Source organism: Pelmatolapia mariae, linkage group LG17 (assembly GCF_036321145.2).
Source record: "Pelmatolapia mariae isolate MD_Pm_ZW linkage group LG17, Pm_UMD_F_2, whole genome shotgun sequence".
Classification (NCBI taxonomy): Eukaryota; Metazoa; Chordata; class Actinopteri; order Cichliformes; family Cichlidae; genus Pelmatolapia; species Pelmatolapia mariae.
The window spans coordinates 38,538,415-38,557,429 of NC_086242.1; the positions used below are offsets into that span (position 1 = coordinate 38,538,415).

Consider the following 19,015-nt stretch of genomic DNA (forward strand, 5'->3'; position numbering starts at 1 on the left):
TTTAAAGTCTTCCTATTACCGAGTTGGTACAAAGGCAGCACGGGTTACTGAGGCTTGGATAGGATTGTCACATGAGCCAATCCATCCAATCAGTAGAAAGGTTTGACTCCGAGACGTCACACCACCTAATAAAGGTGACAACAAAGTATAAGTTAAAAAAGACAATGGGCAACATTAACAGTATATGAAAGTTCTTTCTTTGAAATCATTTCACTGTGTTTTAGGATTCGTTTTTATTGATAAAATGTTTTTGTTTGAAGATAAATCCACAATGGTAACATGAAAAGATATAGAACTAAAAGATTGAAATGTCTTATCTGCTCTTTGCGGGAATAAAACTGACAGATGAAATGTGAATGCATGTTTCACAAAGGGCTAGGCATTTCTCTTTTGACTTTATTTTCCAAAAATTTTTTTAATTTTTTTTTAATTTTTATTTTTTAGAAATGTAAGAAAATTTCAAACTAAAATGCCACGTTTAAATAATTTAGTAGTTTCTAGAAATCACTTTACCAGCAGTAACACCTTTCAGTCTTCTTATGTAAGACTCCACAGGCTTTGCACACCTGCATCTAAGCAGTTAATCCTATTCTTCCTGATAGATCCAATCAAGCTCTGCCATATTAGATGGAAATTATCTATAACCTATCATCAGGTCCTATTTAACCACACAGATTGAATAACTTTATCATGCAATAACTGCAGAAGTGTTCTGGTTGTTTGCTTTAGGTCGTTGTCTTGCTGAGAGGGGTGCTAGTGCACCAGTCTCAGGTCACTGCGCTCTGGAGCAGGTTTTCTTTTTTGTGTTTGGCTCCATTCAATCTGTACCCGAAGTCACGCTGTATCAACACAGCATGCAGTCATTATCACCAGCCTCATAGCCTAATAGTTCTGTTTTGTCTGTGGAACGAGTTTGCTTCTGCAGGGCGCGCGCATCCTCTTGCCTGCTGAGTGGTCCTGATGCTGGTTCTCATGCACGCGTATTACATCACTTCTCTGTTGCGCCATTGGCTGAGGGTCAACTCCTCCGCCCTCCGCCGCGAGCCACAGCATCCCGACGCAAAGCAGCGCTGTTTCAAGCAACCTCATCACGGTCATCATCTTCTTACCTTTAAATACATCAAACCACACGTACACAAAGCTGTTCACGTGGGTGTGCGCGTTTTCTTTTTCCTGCACTGGCGGCTCGTTTCGACGATGGCCGAGAGCGAGGCAGATACGCCGAGCACGCCGATTGAGTTTGAGAGCAAATACTTCGAGTTTGATGGAGTGCGGCTGCCGCCCTTCTGCAGGGGAAAGATGGAGGAGATCGCCAACTTCTCCCTTAGAAGTAGCGACATATGGATCGTCACGTACCCAAAGTCAGGTAAACGAGCCACCACATCACCCTGTGCACGAGTGTCTTCGTGTCTTCGCATTTCTTGCTGCTCGCTACTGCAGCAGTTTCTGCAGGCCTCTCTTGTTATTGTCAAAGTTTAACAACACGAATAAAACACGAATGCACAGGTAGCCCGTATCTAGTATCAGTCACAGGGTTCATTTTGCGTAGCAAAAGGTATCACGGTATCGTGAGAGTTGCAAATCCGTTCACTTTATTGCAGTGGGTGGATGACGATATCTGTTTATGATGCTTGTGCAGTAGAACTACTTTTTATAGGCCTCTATCAAGCATGCACACGTAGCATCAGCAGCCCATACTTCATAATCAAATATCAGCAAATAAATGAGTCAGACTGATTAGATCGATTAATGGCTGGCTGAAACACATCAGTGCAGCCTCCACAACTACTGTGGCCTTCATCATCCACCTCACTCGCATGAGCTCTTCTAGAAGTTGGTGTTTACATCTATCCTCAGAGTGTCTTTGCGCAGCGCTGCTGCATGCATCGTGCCCTGCTGTGCGCTGGGTGGGTCCGGTCATGTGACAGGTGGTGGGCAGCTGGAGCAGTGCTTGCAGAAGGCCAGAAGGAGTTTGAATATTCAGAGTTTAGTTGCATTTCTATGTAGCACAGCAGAGGAAAGCAACCCAAAGGACAGGGTGGTGACCATCGGGGATGTTTTGAAAGTTTTTCGCACAGGGTGGTTGATGGGGCCCAAAGGAATCAGAATATCTGATCATAAATGCATTTGCCAATGAAGCAGAACCTTTATTTGAGGAAAAATTTACTTATTATTAAAAAGGTTTTATAAGCAAAATATAGTTATACTGCTATACATAATACTTTGGGATCATAACTGTTGCTTTATTACAGCTTCATTAAAGTGTGTGAAACATCACATTTTAATGTTCTTGTCCATAAGACTTATTTACATAAAGATAATTAGCTTTAGCTATAATAATATAGTCCATTATAAAAATAGAAAAATGTAATAATGTACGATTAACGGTACTCTAGACCAATAACATATTAAAAAGGGCAGTTTTCATTTTGTTTTGCCTCTTTAACCACCCTATACGCACCTACAGTGTACATCTGGAAAGATGGATGCATAGAAGAGCATTACAGATAGCTGTAAGCCACAGAGGCACTTGAGAGGAGCACATGTCTTCTCAGATCTTGCCACTGCACTATTTTGTTCAATGTCAAACATTTTTTGATCCAGTGTGCTGTCAAGAGAGTTCTTTATACTTTTCTTAAAAAAAACCAAACCAAACAGTCACAGGAACACTTCAGAAGAACTCTACAAATTCAGCACATCATCATTAAATTAGTTTATTTGTTAGTGCCTATTATACAGTGATAATGGCTCAGAAGTTACAAATACACCCAACAACCCAACACACTCACTTAGAACTGAAGCACAGACTCAGAAATCTCCAGAGAACACTGGTGTGATTTCAAAGTAGTGCTTTTTTCCCCTGGATTAGAGCCAGTGACATTTGATAAGGTCACCAGAGCTAAAATTATTGGGAACAGCAGTCACAGATGCCAAGAATGATCCCTTTCATAAGTTTATCACAGCAGGATCAGGAATGATCCCTCACATTTGTACACCAAAACAGTGCAAGTTTGAGCTGAACGTGGTGTCCTTGGCATGCAGCTGGTCTCCTGAGGTTCTCTGCAATATTCTGCAAATATTCATTTTAACCAGTTACAACTTTGTGCATCCAAGCAATCTTTGTTTTTAAGCTTAAACAAGCTTTATATTTCTGTAGTCTTTTGGTGCATAGGAGAAAGAAAGCACATGTCAGGCCACATGGCTGAGATGCTGCAGAGCTATGATGCCATTGGCTTACATGTGATCATCTTAGCCAATAGGATTAGCAGCACTCCATAAACCAAAGGGAGGGGGTGAGCAATATGATATTACTTAGGTCTGTTTCATGTGTCATACTGTATACTTGCACATCCTTGAAGTTAGTGCAATCAGGAGGTCTGGCTCCACAAACATATTGAACTTTTATCAGGGATTTTGTTTCCCCTTTTTAAACCACATGTGTCTTTAAGCCATGACTGTTCATTTTCCTTAAAACATGCGTTAGGTAACTTTAGGCAAAAATTCTAAACACATGGTCAAAGGAGTTAGAAAGACTGGAAAACCAGCAGAGTTTGAAAGAGGTGAGCTGGGAGAGTTTGCAATGTGCTCCTGAGTATCCTGCAGCTGTATGCTCCATCCATTTAGAAACTCTATCTCAGTTTCTGCTACATTGAGTTGGTCTTTCTTTATTTAATCTGTCTCTAGCATTTCCATCAGCTTTATGGGAATCCAGTATCAAAGTCTCATATTAAACATATGATGAGTGAAACTTCCAAACATAATATCCATATGCTAACCATGTGTTCCATATGTTCACTTATAATCAAGTGAAGAATTTGAAATAAAGATAAGGACTTTAATTTTTTACTAGGAAGGAGGTAGGAAATATGCATTGTGATGTATTTAAATTAAAACCTGCTACTGATCTGGATCAAAATTTAACAAAAATGCATCCAGAAAAAAGAAACAGATATAATAGCAAACATAATATAACACAAACTCAGCACAATGCTTCTTGGCAGTAAATCTTATATCATTGGAGAGCCTGTTTATTTCCCCCAAAATCGTGCAACATTTGCAAGGAAAATGCAAAGTTGAGTACGTGAGTTGCGCCTATGAAAAGCTTGTCAAATCTTCTCTGGCAATGACAAACAGCTTATTCTGCTTTTGACTCTTGTTTTAAGCTTCTGGTACCCCAGGTGCAGACAATAAGGTGCCCGATAGGCGCCTGTGAGCATGAAGTATTTGCTCCAAGCAGTTTCTAATGTTTCAGTCACAGCAGATATGTGACTGAAACATTAAGCACTTGTCAAAATTAGGCTGCTTACATGCTCAACCTTTAAACGCATTGTACTAAAAACATAAACTGGTAACCCGTCCTGGTTAGCAGTTATCACAGCATGACAGAATGACATCATAGAATGAGGATCCAGTTTGATAATGAACTCATTGCCATTGCTGCTGGTGCAATCCAGACACATGATGGGCTCCAGTTTTCATCTTTCACCAAGACTTAGTGTTTCAGTTAACAAAATCAGTTTATATTATTTTATATTGTTTAATGTGTCATGATCTGCATTCAAGCTTAGGTTGCTTAGGCTGATTTATACACTCTGTGCAGGCAAATTAATGCTTTCCATAAAAATGAGTTCTTTATGATTTTTTTGCAGAATCTCTAGGATTTTTGATAAATTATTTTCATTCTTTGTTGCTAAATTAGATGAAAAAAGTGATTCTTTTGTACTTACAGAAAACAGAGATTTTCAAAATGACCCCAAACTGTTGTGCAATTGAATACGTGTAAAAATCATCCATCATTTGAATCTCAGAGTTATTATGAGAACAGTGTTCTCTGTTAATCTTTGTATCCCAGGCCCCTAGTAGAGGTTTTTTTTAAACTTTTAGTTGTAAGCCGCAAATGATTTTTTTCATCTATCAAATACAACTGAACCCTTTCAGGAGTGAAACACACTCCATAACTGCTGCTAATGTGTTATAAAAGTTTTCTTTTAGAACGAGAAAGCTTTTATTGGAAAACTTTCTTATGCAATTTATTAGGTTTCAAAGCCAGTATGTGGCTAACTTGAGGTTATTCACTTAATTTTCCTCTGAGTGAGAAAGTGAGAGTAGTCAGTCTTGTTCATATCACCCTGTAATGTAGAACACTGGCAAGCCTTTAAGTTATTAAGAAACAAGCTGGGATGAATTGATCGCACCGTGTTAAAATGCTGACTTTTTCCATTGCTTAACAGAGAGGCATCCTTCAAGTTTCACATGGTGTGATCTGCAGCGGCCTATCAGAGTGCACCATGTCAGATTGGACTGACACATCAAAGCATATCTGCAAACCAAAAGAGCCAAACTGCCCATAAATCTTTGGACTGGCAACAAATAAGACATTAATAACGTGAGAATGGTAATGTTTTGTAACTAGTGATTAAATGGTTACAATGTAATTGATTAGGGTGACTGAAAAAGTGGAAACAGTAAATAATTTCTTCCAAGATGTCTTTTAGTGACGCACACACTTTTACATTTGACTCATTGAGTTCCCATGGATGAATTAAGACCTCAAAGAGTGTTTGGGTGTTCTGTGCTGCAGTACCTAGGAAGAAATTTGCCACCTCTGTCTTTAGGCAATAGTTAGTTTGAATTAATCCAAGCTCATCAGCTGTGGATCCAGCAACTTTCACTGTTTCATGCTGCAGTTTGACTTTTGTCATTGTCCCCTGATTGTCTTTTCTGTCATTGCAGGCACCAGTCTACTTCAGGAAGTTGTGTATCTCGTGAGTCAGGGAGCAGACCCTGATGAGATTGGCCTTATGAACATTGATGAACAGCTGCCTGTTTTAGAATACCCACAACCTGGACTGGACATCATACAGGTAGAGTGAGTCACTGACATCACAGTAGCAGACACTCAGCACCATAACCAATTTAGAACTAAGGCAGCAGATGAGATTAAGTTATTCGATCTGGTAAAACAATGCAAAATCTAGTCTGCTAACTTAGCCTTCCACTGTAGCCATGTTAATGGGTAACTGGTTCAAGACTTACTGTCATGTGCACCTATCACTGCTTATAAATGCAGATAATTTAGAAAAGGTAATAAAAAGCAAAGTCATCAAATAACTACCAAAAGTTTGAAAATTACATTACTGCAAATGAAATCCCACTTTTACCTCCCAGACAGACTGTTTATTTGCATTAACTGAGCTGAGACTACAAATGGAAGCTTGAAAGTTAAAAATCTTGTCCCTTGGATATAGATTCCTCACAGGCATATATCTGTTTATTCCTATAGATTTAGGAATGAATAATTGTGTGGATTACATTATGACAACATTAAAACGAACTAACTGCTGATTTAGATCAGCCCGTTCTCACTCACGATTTGTCACGTCCCACGGTGTTCCTGAGGAACGCGAAAGGCGACCTTCGGCGTTCTTAAGGTACGCGCCGGGTTATGGGTGAAATACAGTAGAATGACGGTCCCGCGGTAAAAGACGTTCCAGCCTCGTATTCCAGCCCTAACCATAACCCTATCCCTAACCTTAACCAGCACTGTAATGACGTGAAATAGTGTTTTCCAAAGCGATTTGAGGAAAATGAACGAACATGTGTGGATTGATTCCAAACGGTTCTCATATTTCCTCATTTTTCCGATCTCGTCATTTGTTCACTCTGCAGGTCTTAATGCTCAATTCCGATTTTTTGATCAAATCCGATTTTTTTGTCTGCTTGTTCACACTACAAATAAAATGTGACAGCAAACGCTCTCTAGTGTGAACCCTCAAAGCGGCCCGCATGCGCAAGACGTCACACACAACGCGCTCTGTTTAGACCCAGACCAAACAGTATTGTTTGACTGATGGCCCTTAATATAAAGACTTGTTTCGGACTTTACGTTTCCCAATTTTGCTTTAAGTTATAAAGTTATTTTGTTATTTACATATGGCCTAATAATGATGCTTATTGCTGTTTTAGAGGAGCGGTGCTTCAAAGGATAGTTGCAGATTTCTGTCAGAATCTGCAGATTATACAGTACAAATAAAATGTTCACGTTTCTCCAACGTTGTCTTCCCAACAGTTTCACTAACATCTACACAGGATGGCCAGGAAGCGTTCACGATGTCTTCTCGGGTGCTTCTCGGGCGCTGATAATTGGCGTCTGTCTTGTGTCAGTGACGTAAAAGACGGATTTAATGCGACATGAACATTCAAACAGCAGTCGCTTTCTAAAACATCAGATATGTATCGGATTCAGTACCACATATGAAAGTGACCCAGGTCGGATTTGAAAATATCGGATTTGTGCCGTTCACACTGTCATACCATGATCGGATATGGGTCGCATAGGGTCAGAAAAGTCGGATTTGATGCGCTTTCGCCTGCAGTGTGAACGTGTTGGGTGCCTGGAAGTGTAACATGTTGACGATTTGTCACCTAGCGTAAAATATTACGCCTCGGGAGTAGGGCTGGGCCATATCATACCATTCACGGTAATACCGGTATAATGTTGGGCAACAATAAGAAAATGAAATATGGCGATAGAATATGGGTAAAACGCGCATGCGCAGTACCTTTGTTTTCATACGCACATGGCAGAAAAATCATGGCGACGACAGAGAGCGGATCGTTGAATGAAACAGATGAACCAGAATTAGTTTGTAAAAATGCTCCAACATCAGTGGTGTGGAACTGGTTTAGCTTTCGTCCGTCAGATACACCACAAAGCACTATTTTTGGTAGAGCATGCTAGCGGGCCGTCGTTATTACCGTGTTGTTTGGAAAATACGGCACACTTAAAATCAATCCTTTGATTTTTCTGAAAGTCGACAGTGCCCCTTATAATCCCGTGTGCCTTATGTATGAATTCTGGTTGTGTTTACTGACCTCGAAACGATTTTATGTACACGGCGCTCGAAAATCTGTCAAATGTTGTAGTGCGACTTTGCTAAGCTACGAACCCGCACAGCTTGATGGATTGTCGGAGCATTACGGCTATCGTAGGCAGGAGCCTCGCGGAGTGATACGTACCGTGCTTCAACATAATATTACCGTATTGTGTGTGTATAACCTCTTTTTAAGTTTTGTGGATATTATACATGGTTATGCTGAGGATATGTCGGCCAATTTCCACTGGAAATGCCTTTTGGTTAAACTGTCAGCGAGGAATTTGCATTTGCACTGTTAAATTTTTATATAACTTTAATGCACATAAAAAACAGCTGCTTGTTTAAGTGAAAATAAATTGATGGTTTTTTTTTGTTGCACTAATAAAGTTGTGGAGTTGTAAAGTATTTTGTCTAGTGTCAATTATCGTTATCGCAAATTTTCAAATGTATATCGTGATAAATATTTTTGGTCATATCGCCCTGCTCTACTCGGGAGTGAGAACGTGTTGTTTAGATCTACAACATAAGGAGACGCTGGTACTGGTCTCTATGTTTGACCAGCACCATCAAACTGATGCTAATGCTGCAGTAAGGTTATTGTCTATCAGGCTGCTCTTTGGTTTGTTTTTGTTTCACCACCAGTAACAATGACCTCATCTGGTGTTAGTAAGATTTTTATTGGGGGAACTTTTGTAGGACCTCTTCCAGGGTCGTAAAATGTTATATGAGACACCTTACTGGCTAAAACTCAAACACTTCAGTCGTGTCGAAGCTGCAGATTTCTTGGACAAATGTACAGAGTTGCACAAGTTTTCTGTAGGATATGATGGGAATAGTTCAGTGCAGATTCACTGTGTTTGTCTTTCACAGGAGCTGGCGTCACCTCGTTTGATCAAAAGCCATCTTCCCTATCGATTCCTCCCTACAGCCATGCACAATGGGGAGGCTAAGGTTAGTTCTCTAAGAGGCTGAGTTCATCAAATCAGCAAGTAAACAGGGAGATTCAGCAGTCATTTTTATTTCACTAAAACACAGAGGTAATATATCAACCTAGTATCACGACAAAAAGTCAAATACTCTCCAAAGTGTGAAATGTACATGCACGCAGGAGTTGCAGTAAAACATCAGATGGAGATATTCCATTTCAAGCCAACATGAAAATAATCACGGGACAGTGTTTAGACATTATTAACACTCTTACATGTTGATACGTTTTAGCTGCCTAGCTTTATTGTTTCTGGCATTTAAGGACCCTGAAATGTACGTCATACGTCTTTTGCTCAATACAGACTTTAAATATATTATCTCCCACTGCTGGTAATGCAACTTCTGTCCATGAAATGGACACGGTGGACCAGCGTGTCTGTTACACGCCTTGCCGTGATACTGGGTTAAATCTATACTTCCTGTTTACAGCGAGTACTGTTGCCCTCTTCCAGGTGATCTACATGGCTCGAAACCCTAAGGATTTGGTGGTATCCTACTACCAGTTTCACCGCTCTCTCAGGACCATGAGCTACCGGGGAACCTTCCAGGAATTCTGCCGGCGCTTCATGAATGATAAACGTGAGTATATAGATTAATAGAAGATTTGGACATTTCATGTAATCCACTCCATAGAAGCCCTGTCCTGTTTTGTCGAGTCCCTGTATCTCACTGATTGATACTTTTCCTTTATAGTGGGATATGGTTCCTGGTTTGAACATGTTCAGGAATTTTGGGAACACCGTATGGATTCTAATGTCCTTTTCTTGAAATACGAAGACATGTACAAGGTAATATCACAACTGTTTCGTGGGCCCTTTTAGCATCTTTTTGCTAGTTCATGGAAACTTACACCCAGCTGTCTGCCCCTGACAGATGACTTTACTGAAGTTTGTGTGCAACGTAGGCAGTAAATTAGGGGGAAATTGCTCCTATGGTGCCTGGATTTTCTGAGCAGGCATTCTGGCCTTGAACATAGTTTTTGCCCTCTTAGTAGTTTGACTAAGGAACTCAATAGAATAAAAATCAAGAAGCATTGAATATTTCCAACTAAGCCAAAAATCTATTTTAATAAAAATATGTTTATATAATATGTTTTTGATATTTCACATTAATTTGTTATCTATTTGACATTTATGCTCTTTTTTATGCTCTATGGGCGTGAAACTTACCAGCTTGTATCAACGCATAAGGGCATAAATAACATCAGAGGTTCAAGGCACCAGCTACTGATTGATAAAACAGTACGTCAGGACTCTAAGATCAGGCAGACCAACCTTAGAAGACACACAGGATAGCTGCAAGTATCCAAATACATTTCTACCGTTCATCAGGTACCCAGCTGGAGTAGTAATCTGAACGAGTTCAATGTCACTGATGTCACGATATGAAAACTTTTCACGATGCATGGAGGCTCAACCTTCAGCACACCGAGGGTATACGGACAACAGAAAGAGGGGGAGGGAGGATTAATGCGTGTCAAAGCCACAATCCAGGAGGAAACACAAACATCCATGAATACATCAGAAAGCTGCTCCAAGAATCCCTTTGGAAGAATCATTTTGCTGTATATGCAGTTATTTTCCTTAATTGATTACAATTGTAGGAACAATTGTATTGTTCGTAGTTATTGTTCCTCTATCCATAGACCGTGTACAGTAAGCGTAGGGTAACTGTGTGTTTTCTCTAGCAGAATCACGCATTAGCGTTATTTTAACAACAAAACATTTTCTCTGTGTTTGTTTGTTACATTTGCTTTCATAGATTTTTCTTCCTCTCCTCTTCAGGATCTGGGGACATTAGTGGAACAACTGGCACGTTTCCTGGGTGTTTCCTGTGACAAGGCTCAGCTGGAAGGCATGGTGGAGAGCTGCAACCAGCTCATTGAGCAGTGCTGCAACTCAGAGGCACTGTCCATGTGCAGAGGTGAGCGGGAGAGGAAAGGAAAGCTCAGTCCCTTTCATCTGCTAAGTTGACTTATTTTGTTCTGGGCATAGACAGCATAAAACATGCACATACCGACTGAGACATCATCCGTTGGTTTAGGACTCTACACTCTGAGTAGAGGGAGCGGTGCTAATTTAAGAGCTAACACTAGTTAGCTATATTCACAAGTTGTCTCCATAAACTGTATGGGTGCAACAAAAACCCCCACAAATAGTTACAGACTAATAAAGCAATTGAATGCACTCACCAAAACTGCAACACAATCTTCACACAGCAAGCCATAATTAGTCAAATCATGCAAACACAGTGAAGACACCCATCTTAGCAGACGCCTATCAGAACCAGCTACAGACACTTATTAATCAAGGCCACTAACTCAAATATCCAGGTGGATGTAATTCACCTCAGCTAAAGTTCTTATAAAGAGGGGATCTTATCTATCGGCAAATAAAGGGAACTGCAGTTTTTGTGATTTCGATGTTCATTTTCCAGCTCTGGAGGTTGTTCCTTGAGTCTTCTAAATAGGCAGTTTAACTGTATGTATGGTAATTACCTGTATATATATGATGCAATATGTTAGTTGATTAATCAGGAGAAAATGAAATGTGTCTGATGTTATATTTTTATCTATTATTTGTATTATTTTGGACTATTTTCCAAGTGGGGCTAAGGGTAACACATAAATACCAATATAAAAACAGGACATACTTGCTGGTTTACAAAATCCAAGCACAGAGCAGGCAACTGTAATATGTCACCGCCAGTGGTGGCTGTGTAACATCTTAGAACAGGGGTCCACAGACTGTAGGCCAGAAGTGACCCACCAAAGGGTCCATTCCACCCCCACTGATATCTCTGTGAGTATGCAGAGTAATGGAGTGCAGGAATATCAGACTCTACTGTTAAGATTGGTGCTGCTGCTCTGAGTTTGTGCATCTAAACCTAAAGCAATCCCTCCCATTGTTTACATTATGTCTGTGAGTAGTATGAAGAGTAAAATACCTGGAAAAATCACATTATATCCTACTGAAATGTTCATGATATAATTATATGTCTTAGTGCCTAAAACATAAGGAGAGTATACAAGACACTTTAATGACTTCCTACCGGTGAAGAACAAATTCAAACAAATGCTGCAAACAAGAAAGAGTACCAGGAAAACACAAATCTTCCAGGACATTGCCCACTTTACATTTCCATGAATAAGTGTAACAAATGCAGTTCCTGGTAGAAGATTGGGTAAGCTCATCGTGGTAGGATTGCCAAATGCCCAAAGCAGTGGAGGAGAATGGAATTTTATGTGTTGCTCACGTCAGTGAAAAGTTAATTATATCTTTCCAAATCACTGCCCTTTAATGCTACTTAATGCTACTAAAGAAAGTAGCAGCCGGGTCAGATCTTTTTGGTCCTTTGCTCTGAGCTGTTTGCTGAGAGTTGTTAGTTTCTTACAGTGAGTGCTTACCTCCTTGTTAACTCTTGTGGTGATACTACAATATTGTGTAGTTCGATTTCTGTATGCTCCATGTAGGTGTGTTCAAACTTTTTTGTTTATAGCAGTTTCATTGTTTTTCATTCTGTTCCCACTAAGAGATGTGTAGCTGATAGAGGTCAGGATGCAAATAATTCAATACAAACTAGTGCAGACAAACTCAGACAACAACTAAATCACTGACTATAATTCTTGACCGCTGCAAAGGAAATGTGTAGCATTGCAGATTACACATTTCCTAAAGTCAAACACACCATAAATTATTTAATGTACACTGAGCTTATAGACAACGTTTTTTAAGGGGAGATAACTAAATTGATTTGTGTTGGTTAGTTATTAATGTCCCTGGAGACCATAGTTATGTTGCAAGAGTTTGCGTATGCAGACCAGTCTCAGGTCACTGACCTGTAGCAAACAGAGCAAAAGCTTACCCATGCAAATTTACCTAATACTAACAATATATCTCACAGCTGGACTAATAATCTGATACAAGCTAAATACATCCACATCTGAGTTGTTCCTTATGTAAACTATAATGACATTACAATGAGATTAGGACTTTATGAAGAGAAACACCTTTCTGTTTCAGGAGTTTAGATCATCACGCAGAGTCATAGTCAATACTTTACACTCCAGGTTAGCAAAGGCTACTTAACATTAGCTTCTTAGTAATTCAGTCACTCAGAGCTCTTGGTGCACAATACTACTTTAACTCATGTAGTCAGTGATTTATAACACATGTGTCTCGGGACTTGACAGTAGGTCTTCACATAGCAAGGGGCAGGTGTTAGACACAGAGTTTAGGATAAACCCTGCACTCCACCTGAGTCTCAGTCCTCAGGACCTCACACAGCCCCCCTAACAGAGAAGTTCACCTTTACATAATGATTCTCATTTATCTTAAATGCGTTTTCATAAAGACACCAGTGTAAAAATTGCACTTACACGGTATGATTTAAGTTAGGGCATTAACTGCCCCTTTATTCAGTGTGCTCATCTTTGAGCCTCTATTCTGTGCTGCTCTTGGTAATTAGTGAAATTAACTGACTACATAACTGCGCACAATGTTAGAAAATCACCCAAAGAACTTTACACTTCGATGGGTGCAGGTTTGGAAATGCTGTTCACATAACTGACACTGTACTTCTTTGGACAAACCCTGAAAGCAGGTTTTTGATGCCATAAGAAGATTGTTGTTAATTGTGACCCTTGTTATCACAATGAGAGCTTTGATCACTCGCTTCATCTTTATTAACTTTACTGTATGAAACTCTCTTAAACTGACAACTGAATTGTAGGTCATTAAGCTAACTGTGAATTTATTATTTAAAATGGGCTGATCACTCCATCAGGTCTACACCTCTGATCAGTAAATGTTAACATACATGCTGGATGAGTTGAGAGGTAAATACTTTTATGTTGAATTATTTATATACTGAGTTTTAAACAAGTGAATGTTAAATTGTTTGATTAATGCAAACAATTTAAGTTCTGTGAAAAATTTATAAATTTGTGAAAAACCTTTTGACTGAAAGGATTATGAGCTTGGTTTATTAATGTGCATCAAGTGCCAGTGTTAAGATAGTTAATTTAAAGGTTTGGTGTTTTCTCAATATGACCAAATATTAAAAATATGGTTTCAAAGAGAAATACACACTGAGCACGAGCCTGCTAACAATGCTGATACTGGCATTTAAATTTATACAGCTTTCATCGATAGATGTTTCCGGTTTGCCTCACACACTACATAGTTTCATGATCACATAGCAGCTAGTTAGTGTGTGCTTGTGGGTCAGTCAGTGCCTTCTATGACAGTTATAGGTGATAGCTACCAAGGCTCTGTGACAATCAATCACAGCAACTGCTAGCAACAGATTGCAGCTGGTAGGGGGATTCTCATTTTTTAATCAGCGGTTCGATGTAGTCACCAGCTGATCTCCAGGTGTGTGTGACTGGGACCTAAGAATTTAAAGCTTAACTTTATCAAAATGATCACAGAAAAGAACAAGATGATGTGATTCAACTGTAGGAATGACGATGGTTTGAATACAGAACCAAGTTATAGTTAAATTAGTTATGACATTAACTTAATTTGTTTTGGTTAAATTAAAAATGAGAGTTGTGCCAATTGCATTTTAGCAAGAAAGAACAGAAGAACAGATGACTATGTGATTGAATATTTTTGGATTATTACATAATGTATTCTGATGAAAACATTATAGCACCAGTGTGTCTGAACCTGCACTGCAGACTGTGTTTTAACACTGGAGTGTTGTGCAGGATGTGACTGCGTTTGTTTTGATTGAACCTTTCATGAGTTCCATGTACAGTCATATGAAAAAGAAAACTGTCAAATGATGATTTATTATCTATCAGAACTATTTTAGCAGCAGTAACTTGAAGTGTCTCCTGTTTTCTGTGTGACCTCCAGTCCCTTCAGTAGTTGAGGAAATCTGGCCTACTCCTTCATGTCATTGTTTCAGTTCACTGAGGTTGGAGGAACTGTGTTTATGCATATCTATCTTAAGGTACTTCCACAATCGAGTTGAGCTCTGGACTTTGACTGGGCTATTGCAAGACCTTGACTCTTTTCTGTTCCAATCATTTTCATGTTGCATGACCCAGTTTTGGCCACGCTCTAGCTGCCGACCTTACATTTGACTCTAGAATACTTTGGTACAGAAGTCTACACGGTGACTGCAACAAGTCCAGGTCCTGTAGCTGCAAAACAAACCCAATCATCACCTCTCCACTGCTATGCTTGAAGGATTTCCACTTGGTCTCTTCTGTCCAAAGGACGTTGTTCCAGATCTGTTGTCCTTTGTTCAGAGAAAGCTTTGCAAATGCGGTCAAGTTCTTTTTAGAGAGAATAGGCTTTTTTCAAACAAGCCATACTTGATCTGTCATTTTGTAATTGTGCTTTCTGAAGCTACTTCATTCCTACAGAAACAGTAAGGGTGCACATAGTTTTTCACATGAGTGTACGTGTTTTACATTTGTTTCCTTATTTGTTATCATTTTGGTTTATGTGTATATTTCATTTTTTATGTTCACTTACAGTTTCTGTCATCTGTTTTTGTTCTATGTTTTTCCATCTGTTTTTTTCCTTTTAGTCTAAGGAAGTCTGGTGTTTGATCTGCTATAGGTTAGAGAGCTGACAGTCAGTCTGATCTGTCACATACACACTGCAACTGGTGAGTCACTGCCGTGCCGGGCTGCATTCAGTCTGCAGCAGAAATAAGCTCAATAAGTTTTGGTGTTTTGAGCACAAATAAAGAGAGTGCTTATTAAAATCCTAACTACGCTCCATTTCCCTGTAGGTCGTGTTGGTCTGTGGAAAGATATCTTCACCGTGTCTATGAATGAAAAGTTTGATGCGGTATACAGACAGAAGATGGGGAAGTCCGACCTGACCTTTGACTTCTGCCTGTGAGGAACGCCTGACCATCTCTCCGTATCGCCTCCCGACTCACTTATCTATGCTAGCTCATTTCCTGTCGAAACCCAAGCTCCTACATCTTCCCTCAGTCAATCTGAAGTTCAATAGTTCAACCTAACAGTGAGCTCACACTAAAAGACTTTTCACATATGCAATCCCATGTCAGCAGAAATCAGAAGTCACACTGTTGTGGAGATTACCGAATTTTTTAAATCAATAGTTAAACCAAATCTCCCTCAGCCCCTACCTCCACTGCTGTGTATGTTTATAGTATATATCGACTAGATTAGGGTCAGCCACTGAACTGAAGTCTTGGTGAGTGGATTCATAACAGGAATTTAACCTGTATGCAGATATTTGTGATGAAAAACGTTGGAAATGAACGGGGAAAGCAACGACCTGGGGTCATGTTATAGTTGTCCTCAAACATGCTAAGGACAACACTAACAATGTTGAGTCGGCACTAGTTGAACCACCAACTTTTTGGCAGCATTATGGACACGACCTCGAGATGTTGTCAAAGAGCTGTATGTTTACCATAAGTCCAGAATATTCAGGAGCCACAGTCATTTATCGCTGTGGCCATTTGATAAACATAAGCTCTGTTTTGGTCTCCGCTAAAATAACGATGAAAAATATCAGGTAGACGAATAGTGCTCGCCATCAACTTGTAGGTAAGCCGGGCGGACTGTGTGAGGACAGTCGATAGGCGCAGCAGCAGCGTATTTCTGGAAATGGGTTAGAAAAAACCAAAACGATGAGCTACAATGCTAAAAAACTTCTTCATGAGCAACAACTTTGAGATTACACAAACTGTTTTGACCAGTTTTTACTGTAAACATATTTATCACGCAGTCTGCCAGATCTTTTATTTGTGGTCTATGTAAAATACCTTTATTTAAACAGGGAAGGCTTTGAGAGCAGGCTCTCTTTTACAAGGACCCCCTGATTCTAACACACATGAAAACATTTATTTTGACTCACAACATAAAAATAATATAAAGAAACCTCTTGAATTATGTATAAAATGATAACAGATAGAAACTGAATGAAACAGAAATAATAATCAGAAAGAAGCAAGTATGATACAAATGTCCATAATCGATTTATCGCAGCATTTTCCTACATTGGTATTATTGTGATAAATTTAAAGGACTAAACAGTCTTGGTACCAAGTTTAGTGTGAAGTTGAAATATAAGCAAGAAGACACATCCAATATTCCCATGAAGTTTGCCAATAAGAGCTCTGTAAATAAATAAAGTCCAGTGTTGTTCTCGTCTCACTGCCAGCAGCTGCTACCTTGCTTTCTTATATAAAGCATTGTAATGTTTTCTAAATCTGCTCCCAGATTTGAAACTGAGGGTGGACTGAGGCCGAGTCAGGGGAAAGCATATCGATGATTTCAACATGATTCAAAACAAATAAACCATTTGCTTTCTGCATCACGGGGGAATACAAGCCTTAATTTATAGAACAATGTCAGCTTTTCTGTGCAAGACATTTTTATTCCACTAATATAATTTGAAAGCATAACTTGTCATTAAGGCAGAAATCTGGGTATTTACAGCAGGTGTCCTGGTAAAAGTAGTAAAACTCACTACAGTGCAACTATTAGCCATCCTCCTGATGTCAGCATACATTTGGTGTGAGTTCAACAATTATTTTTTTTAAAACTGCTTAGCGATTAGAGGGCTCTGCTCTGCATCAGCCACAAATATTTGGACACGTCTGATGTGAGTGTGTATGAGATGTGGAGAGGGACAACTGTCTTGTTAATCCTCAAACATGTCACCTGAGTACATCAGGGCCCCGTCAAATTCATTGACTGTGTCTAGATCCACACAGTAGTGGTTGGGTCAGGTCTGGAAACATTGACATAAATGGATATTTATGCCATCAAATTCATCTAAAACAGCTTTTATCACATAAAAGAATTGCAATACTGGATTTAAAGAAGAAGTTATGTTATCTGCAGTTTACAAGCATTTGGCTGAAAGTAATGGAATGTGGCCCTCTGGTGGTCTAAATGGGGAGCTGCACTCACTGGCATATGTCGTGTTTTGAAGGCAGTTTCGGGCATCGTAATTGATGTTGGGTCACCTGGGGGGTAAAACAGAGCTGATACACCAGAGCTGAGCTGAAGCATAAGGATCATTTAGAGTGCATTATTTCTTTTTAAATTACTTTTAAGCTTTGACAAAAATCTGTGTTGGGGACACAGATCTGTTGGACTCATCGTAAATTCCTACTGGCCCCTGCTAATCCCACGCATTTGATCTTATGTGTGGGGCCAGTTGTTGCGACATACGCACAAAATATAACCAGTTTTTTTTCTCTACAAAGAAGGGAACACAAAGGGAATCAAGCCTGTACCACCACAGTGAACAGGAAAAATGTTTTTTTCTCAGAAATGTCAGGTTTAAGAGGGGTGGGCAGAATATTAACCCATAACCAGCATTAACTGTGTTCTGCTACTCAGTGTAGGGCCACAACAGCACCACTGTCTAACTGGAGTCAGACTGGAATCAACCTGAGCATCACTTACAAACAGTATAGCACCTTCTACTCCTACTCATGCTCTGTTGCTGCAGTAGTTCATGCAGACTAGTCCCTGCGCTCTACCTGACACATGTGAATGTCTTTATTGTGTGGATGTACACTACAACCTCAGCACAACTCTGCACATTCGTTTTTTCATTGTTCTTATTTCCTACTGTAACACTGTTTACAACCATTGGCAAGGCTTTAGCAAGCCCAACTCCACTTATCTTTTTATTTGAGGTTTTTATACATGCCTGTCTCTGTTTCAGGACATCCTTTTATTGTATTTGACATGCTTTGCTTGCTGGTTTATTAATAAAGTAATGTCTTCATGTGATATCCGATGGATGGGGAGTCTTTATTTTAATTGCTATAATGCAATTTATTTAAAAAAAAAAAGTTTAGTTTTAAGATATTGTTACTGGACAAATGGGGAATGAGAATCATTTACTCAGTTGTTTGCTCAGAAACTTTTGCTCTGAAAAAAGAGGCTGACCACAGACATCTGGAAAGCACTGGGCTTCAGCACGTGAGACACATTATTCCTAATGACTGCATCGAGCCTTTTAGGTTCTAAACAGACATTTTTGTATATTTTAAGGTCAGCTGGTAAAATGTTTAAAAATGCTTGTTAGATTAAATGGTGATTGGAAATTGGCAACAGGTAAAAGTGATAAATTCCGGTACAGTGTTACTTACACATGTGTCAGGGGTCAGTGGACCTGTGCTGCTGCTGC

At 39.5% G+C, this 19,015-nt stretch overlaps 1 protein-coding gene across 2 annotated transcripts; it reads left to right on the top strand.

Moving 5' to 3' along the window:
- Positions 1 to 1,016: 1,016 nt before the first annotated feature.
- sult4a1 (sulfotransferase family 4A, member 1) lies at positions 1,017 to 18,615 on the top strand. Of its 2 annotated transcripts, XR_010091304.1 has the most exons (8): positions 1,017 to 1,366; positions 5,734 to 5,864; positions 8,748 to 8,828; positions 9,317 to 9,443; positions 9,558 to 9,652; positions 10,649 to 10,787; positions 15,411 to 15,491; positions 15,618 to 15,726. XR_010091304.1 is itself a non-coding variant. In XM_063460120.1 (7 exons), the coding sequence occupies exons 1-7, from the start codon at positions 1,198 to 1,200 to the stop codon at positions 15,728 to 15,730; spliced, it is 855 nt and encodes a 284-aa protein (XP_063316190.1). In that variant the 5' UTR covers positions 1,017 to 1,197; the 3' UTR covers positions 15,731 to 18,615. The 2 variants fall into 2 exon arrangements, 1 of the variants encoding a protein (XP_063316190.1); XM_063460120.1 differs by lacking the exon at positions 15,411 to 15,491 and having other exon boundaries at positions 15,618 to 18,615.
- Positions 18,616 to 19,015: the final 400 nt, after the last annotated feature.